The 7,500-nt window shown below is 44.7% G+C and overlaps 1 protein-coding gene across 1 annotated transcript in view; it reads right to left on the bottom strand.

The window, feature by feature from the left end:
• Positions 1-7,500, bottom strand: part of LOC113820197 (ovoinhibitor) — a 21,866-nt gene that overhangs the window by 1,016 nt on the left and 13,350 nt on the right. The window contains exons 3-9 of the mRNA XM_070117142.1: positions 7,328-7,500; positions 6,241-6,600; positions 5,399-5,623; positions 4,766-4,996; positions 1,601-1,852; positions 602-838; positions 1-40 (exon numbers count right to left, since the gene is read on the bottom strand). The exon at positions 1-40 is cut by the window's left edge and continues 125 nt beyond it; the exon at positions 7,328-7,500 is cut by the window's right edge and continues 7 nt beyond it. Coding sequence (XP_069973243.1) covers positions 1-40; positions 602-838; positions 1,601-1,852; positions 4,766-4,996; positions 5,399-5,623; positions 6,241-6,600; positions 7,328-7,500 — 1,518 coding nt within the window. The remainder of the gene's footprint in view (positions 41-601; positions 839-1,600; positions 1,853-4,765; positions 4,997-5,398; positions 5,624-6,240; positions 6,601-7,327) is intronic.

Below are 7,500 nucleotides of genomic sequence, written 5' to 3'. Positions count from 1 at the left end.
CACTCCTCCTCGCAGACGGGGCCGCGGGGCAGGGCGGCCACTGGAAGGGAGCGCGAGGCTGAACGCTTTCCGCTTTTTTAGTTGCTCCCTTATTCTTGAAGGGAGTTTAGAGGGGCGTTTTGGGGGTATTATTTTTGAGTATAGTAATTTTTAAAGATTACTGATAGCACTATATGGATATTCAAATCCTTATCTGTATTTATATCTAGATCTATATGTTTCTGTCTTTCTAAACATACATTTGCACACACGCATGCATGTATGTATGCATGTATGTACGTGTTTATGACTCTGTGTGTGTGTGTGTGTGTGTGTGTGTGTGTGTGTGTGTGTGTGTGTGTGTGTGTGTGTGTGTGTGTGTGTGTGTGTGTGTGTGTGTGTGTGTGCAAAGTCAGTAAAAACATAGTTACACGTGTCTAAAAAATATAAATAAAACAATTCAACCAAGCACATCATTCGTCTCTGTTTGCAGGATAAGGCAGCTGTACACAAGCAAAGGTTTCCACGAAGTTTTCCAGCTTCATTCTTACTTAACACACACACACACAAGATACCAAAGACTTTTTTTAGAAATGAAACACCACAAAAAGGCGCCACCCACCGCACGGCCCTTCGAAGGCCCTCGTCACGGGCGGCGGGCCTCCTCCGGCCGCCCTCGCCAGGCACGAGGACTGCTTCAGGGAACACAGGTTGTCGTAGGTGACGGAGTCGGTGCCGCAGACGGGGGCGAAGACCTCCTCGCACACCTCGGGGCAGTCGGGGGCGTCCTCTTGGGAGGTGGAGGTTCCATAGTCCTCCTGCTGTTGCTCAGGGCGGGTGCGGGTGGAGGGTGGGGCGGCTGCAGGGGGGGGGGGGGGGTTATTAGCACTCGTTTACTAAGAGGCATAATGGAAAGCGGTGATGAGAGAGTGATGCTGATAATCACATTAACGAAATATTTATAGTTAGGTAAAAAGTCTTATAAAATAAATCACCATCATTATTGTAATGATAACATAGTGATAATGCGACTACTATTACTTTTACTTTTTCTACTGTAACTCTTACTAGTCGTAGTAGTAGTAACAGTAGTAGTTCTCCTACTGCTACTACTACTAATAAGGATAATAATAATAACAGTAATGATATTGATACGAAGAACAACAAAGTTACAAAAACAGTTGGCAACTTTTGAGCCTCTTCGCCCTCATTCAGTGCAATCTTTCTCTTGTTTTTCTTTTTTTTACCATTGTTATTACTGAATCATTTCAATTAATACAATTTACTTGATATTGCTATAATTACCAGATGTAAAACCAAAATTCTTCTTTTATTTATGATAGTGTTAACAACCGTGTTTATATGTATGCACCTTGATAATAATATTGACAATGACAATGGCAATAATGACCAAATTAATAATGATAATGATAAATCATCATATTAATAACGATGATGTTGACGATAGTAGTAATGATAATAATAGTAATAATAATAATAATAATAACATGATAATATCAATAATAATGATGATGATGATAATAATGATAATAATAATAATAATAATAATAATATCAAAGATAATAATAATAAAGAAATAAAAATAAGTAAAGTTCCTTACCGCACTGGCCATCATAGGCCTTCTGCATAGCCACGCCCCTCGCCTGCGCCTGGCAAATGGCGACGTTGAGGATGCACTCGTTGTTGTAGGTCTCTCCGTCGCTGCCGCACACGGGCGCGAACTTCCTGTTGCAGTTCTCGGGGCACGTGGGCGCCGTCCCCGCGGGCGGCTCTCCTCCGTCGCCTCTCGAGCCGAAGGCGTCGAGCAGAGGCCCCGCTCCCGACGCCGAGGGAGGGGGGGTGGGAGGGGGGGCTGCGAGGGAAGGAAGGGGAGGGGAAGATGTAGGAAGTACTTGAAAGGCAAGATCAGTTTTGTTTTACAAAATGCAATCAATGATGATAAAATTGATGATTAATGAACTTAATATAGATTCAGAAACGAAAAAAGAATATCTTGTTAAATTTCCTCTATAGATCTGTGAAATGTTCCTCTTCTGGCGGTGCTCTATTTGGGAGCCATGCCATGCTTTCATTTTGCTTTGTTTTTTCTTCCAGTTAACGTTTAAGCCTGCTACGGGTTCTTTTCTGCTACAGCTGTTTTATGGGTGATTACTGCAACCGTCCCGTTATGTAAATTCAACATTTTTGGAATAGTGGATGGAGCCGTATCGTTTCCTTTGAGCAAGACATTCTCTATTGTTGTCGTCTGGGCTTTCGTTATTTACGTGTTCGTCCTGCCTTTTGCATACAGTAGTGCATTATGGGTGTTTTTAGGATTCTCTTGCTATTTCGGGTGCCTCTTCCTTCAAGGTGTTTATTTTGTGTTGGCTTTAGCCATGAGAATATTGGGTATTGAGACATAGTGCTATATGACCTTTGACGTCTAGCACATTAATTTGTTTAAACTATTAACCACTGACCATCTTGTAGTGTGATATACTTTTTTGTATTTTACTGTTTTATTGACAGGTTTAATTTTAGCAGACTTGAGAAAGACTTTTAGCATGTATTGTGTTCTAAAATATCACTTGAATATGAGCAACTATTAGTGTTGTTTTTCCTTTGCTTCAAATCCTGGCTAATTTGCCCTTACAAAGCGGGTTCTGGCGGGGCCTTGAACTCCTCCACTCATCCTACCTTCCTATCCAAGGTCTGCATAAGCACAGGTCTCGTCACTAAGCGACTCAAATTCGTCCGTCTCGTGCATGACGTCACTTGGCGTAAAAGCCTGGGGTTTCGACGCTAATCGTGTAGTCATTCTTGGATGTCATGTAGAGCCGTAAGGATCTCCCTCTCTCTAGATTTTCGCTTGACTGACTGGCGCGCGCAAAGCCTCAATGCCCAGTAGTTATTCAGTGGTTGGTTGCTACATTTAGGATTGCCCGTCATCATTATATATATATATATATATATATATATATATATATATATATATATATGTGTGTGTGTGTGTGTGTGTGTGTGTGTGTGTGTGTGTGTGTGTGTGTGTGTGTGTGTGTGTGTGTGTGTGTAGATTATACCATATCTAAGCTGCAGCATGAGAATTACATAATTGACTTCACGTAAAATATGTGATACAGACCTACAAATAATCGCTCATAATCATCGCCAGTAAAATCTGTCGAATATGCAAATCGTTCAACGCGCTAGCATCTAAAATTACTTAAGTATTCGCTCATTTGCTCCCGTTTTCTATGATCTTCCTACCCAGTCTACGCCTAGTGACGTTATAGGCCTTATCACCCGAAGCTGTGTGACGAGACCTGTATTTACATAGTCCTTGTTCCTAGCCTTGACTCTTTGACCTAATCGTGTTTTTTCTGAACTTTTTACTTGCATCTAATAACTGTGTTTATTAAAAAAAATAAAATACAGAATTTATAATTTGGGTAATTTTCTATGTTACGTCCGCCGCTCCGATATCGACGATTTTGGTATCGTTGGATTCCTCTCACTCTATACAATGCAAATATGTAAGTTTTATTGCCCGTTAGCGACAAACTTGGCCCCGATAACAGGTGCGACAATGTCGGAGCAGCGGATGTAATATAGAAAATCACCCTAATAATATAACCCACAGTGAAAATAACCAGGGTTATTCATATGACTTTCCATTGAAGAGGGCTGTGCCCCCTGCAGCCCACCCTGAGGGGCTACCGCCCCCCAACCACCGCCGAGGAAATAAAATATCCACTACGTATTCACCGTAGGATAGAGCGCACACGAACTAGATGCGGAGCCGATAACCTACCATAACCTAGGATTTTTAAGGTACTAACCTGATTGACCGCCACGGCCGTATCACACCTGATCCTTTTCTTCTTCAAGTCTGGGTGTACTGGCTGCCCAAACTTGCCGCAGGCTCTCTCCCGACGGAGGAGGCCGTGGCGGAAGCACATTTCCAGCATTTGTTCCTGGCTAGTTGCTACCTCGCGCAGGAAATCGGTCTCGGAGTAGGAGCACCCTCCACACTCGGTCATCGCGGCGGCTTTGGCGGAGTACTGAACGCGGCGGTTATTTCGGTTAGGAATTCTAAAATCGTGGTTCCAGAGGACGGGAAACTCGGCCTTGAGGCCATCGGTTTAACATCGCGAGAGGCGCAAAACCCGCCGACGAGGGCTCTTCTGTTCATGGTATACCCTGTTCATCCTGATTATACTACAGTCGTCTCTGTACAATGCTGACTAAGTCAAGGTTAGTATGCTGATTCAGTGGGAATGTTACGAGGTAATTGTAATACGTCCGCCGCTCCGAGATCGATGAGAATTGTGTAACGCTCTAGCCTGCCGTGAATACGTGGTGGAGGTTTTGTTTCCTCGACGGAAGTTGGGGGCGGTAGCTCCCCCCCAAGGGGAGTCGCAGGGGGCATAGCCCCCTGCAATGGAGAGTCATGTGAATAACCATGGTTATTTTTACTGTGGGTTATATCATTAGTGTTTTTTAACCCACATTTTCCCTGGAACCTTTCATGCCCTCCCCTGCTATCGCTAACGGGGGGTATTACTGTTGATTCTGTATTAGTATCAATAGATTTATCAGTCATTTTTTGTATGATACCTATTGATGCGTAAAATCTAACAAATAGGAGAGGAAATATATTTACATGTGCAGTACACTATACATTACGTTTAATATTACAGTCACGTAATAATCTGCGTCATAGTCAGGGTTCAGGCATCAGAGGAAATAAAACATCATCTCGTAGAAAATAACTTCCGTCACTCACCGCAGGCGCCGTCGTAGGCCTTGGCCACCTTCACCCCCCTCTGCTGCGCCTGGCAAATGGCGACGTTGAGGATGCACTCGTTGTTGTAGGTCTCTCCGTCGCTGCCGCACACGGGCGCGAACTTCCTGTTGCAGTTCTCGGGGCAAGAGGACGCCGCTGGGGCAGCCGTGGCCTCGTCCCTGACCACTGGCAAAGGCGCGGGTCCCTCGGGGGCGACGGTGGGGGGCGGGGCTGGGGGGGGTTGGGGATTAGGAATGGTGAGGGCGAGGTTGGATGGCTACTGTGACGGGCAAATGGGTGTGTGCAAAGGGCAATGCGCATACGCACGTGCACACACACACGAGTGCATAACTACATGTACACACACACACACACACACACACACACACACACACACACACACACACACACACACACACACACACACACACACACACACACACGAAGCGCATACATATATTTCCTTAAGTTCTAAAGCTAAGCAGTTCCCACTTCGTCTCCTAGAAAGAGAAAAAGCGCAAACAGGGTCATTATCCCCGCAATTTCTGCGCCGCCATTCACTTTTTGAAAAATATGAAGTGGATTCCCAACAACGCCAAAACAACAACAACACGCGAGCCACAACCAACTCACCGCAGGCGCCGTCATGAGCCTTGGCCAGCGCCACTCCCCGCTGCTGTTCGTTGCAAATGGCGACGTTGAGGATGCACTCGTTGTTGTAGGTCCTTCCGTCCGAGCCGCACACGGGCGCGAACTTCTTGTTGCAGTTTTCGGGGCAAGAAGTGGGTGCTGCAGGCTCCGCCGGGCGGCCGAGCTCAACGTTGCCGATGGCGCCGGACACCACGGATTCCAGCGTTTCTGGGGAAAGCGATGGTTGGAGAGGAAGAGATGTAGAATTTTTTTGTTTTGAAAAAAAAAAAAGAATGATAGATAAATGCAGCAGATATTTCCATAAATAGCGTTTCTGGAAAAGAACAGATAAATTAAAATGAATAATGTCAATATTTTTGATGTTTTAAAAACACATAAATGATAGATAAATGCAGTAGAGATTCCCAAAAATATATAATTAATACGAGAGTCGGATAAATGAGAACAAGTAAAACAAAAATAGATCTTGAAAAGAACTGCTCTTTATGCTTCAAAGAATGAATAATCTATTTACATCATGCCTGCAATTAGACTTTTTTTTTAGTTACTCTGCCAAAAATATGCTCCATAAGCGATTAGGGAAAGTACAGCTATGCCAAAGACTCAAGATCAAAGAAATCACCGAAAATACAAATCAAAGTAATGAGTAAGCAACACTGTGATTTTAGGATGAAAAGAAAAGCTTCCTTATTTCCAGTTATATTACATTCGCAAATCATATATCACAAAATGTACATGAAAAAACAATAGAAATGAATAAAAAGAAAGAAAATCCTTCGCTAAAACAGAATCCAAACCGGATGAATTCAAAGCCGAGGACTCACCACAAGAGCCTTCGAAGGCGAGGTGCACGGGGCTGCTCTCCAGCCGGGTCCTGCAAGCGGCGATGTCCAAGAGGCACTTGTTGTTGTACGTGACCCCGTCCGTGCCACACACGGGCAGGAAAATGCGGGTGCAGGCCTCGGGGCAGGCGCTGGGGTCCACCACGTCAAAGGTCGGGATGTTTTCGGGGTCGATGTAGTCGAAGGTGACGTCGAGGCTCCCCACGCCGTCCCGGACGTCGAAGGTCGGTGGGGGGAAGGGGATGACTGGAGGGGGGAGGGGGTCGGAGGGGGTCTGGGGGGCGGGGGTTAAGCTCGGGGAGGGTGGGGGGGCCGGGGGTCCTGCGGGGACTGAAGGAACTTCTGAAACACGAAGGAGGCTGTTAGCGAGGGATGTGACACACAGGTGCTCGAGGTCGTTTGATAACTTCCTCGAAAAGAGAGAAAAAAATGCAATTATGATATCAAACGCAAATATCCTTTTAAATATGTTGCAGAACAATTTGACGTTGATTGAAGTACTACTAATTAAATTTGACATCATTTGAACCTTAAATAGATATATTATTAAGGAAACTAATTTTCTGAAGCCCTCCGACCCATGCATGGCAGCCTGCATTCATCTATAAAACACCCATGCATAGAAATATTTTTTCACATGGATGTCATATAAAACCTTATAGAATAAACACATTTTTAAAAGCTGAAAACGATTCTACAAAAGGAACACTTAGTTTAGAAATTTAAAATAATTTACGAAAACGAAAAAGGAGTAAGGCACTTTATCAACAAAAAAGAAAAATCAAAAATGTCTTTTACGGAAAAAAAACTATACCCATACATACAGAATGACCTTTTTTCAGAACAAAACGATATCATAACGTTTCTACTCAGTTTTATTGACAAATTATGTTTAGAAAAAATAATTCCTAAAGAATAAAGAACAACAAGAATGAGAGCTTCCTACAGGCAATGCAAAATAAAGACCAAGTCGATTCCCTCAACCCAAGCCGAAAAAAAACAAAGATCCGACCTGCCTAAGAGGCCAAGCCAGCGGCCGTTCCCCTAGGCCACGCCCCCCAGCACGCACCACAAGCACCGGCGTAGAGGCGGCGGAGGCCCGAGTCCTTACAGACGGCGACGCTGAAGGTGCACTCATTGGTGTAGGTGACGCCGTCGCTCCCGCAGACGGGGCTGTAGTCGAAGGGGCACACCTGGGAGCAGTCCGCGGGTGCTGGGGCTGCTTCGGCTACCAGAGCTACG

Source organism: Penaeus vannamei, chromosome 39 (genome assembly GCF_042767895.1).
Source record: "Penaeus vannamei isolate JL-2024 chromosome 39, ASM4276789v1, whole genome shotgun sequence".
Classification (NCBI taxonomy): Eukaryota; Metazoa; Arthropoda; class Malacostraca; order Decapoda; family Penaeidae; genus Penaeus; species Penaeus vannamei.
Note: the sequence above shows the minus strand (reverse complement) of the source record. Positions and strands in the feature narration are given on the sequence as shown.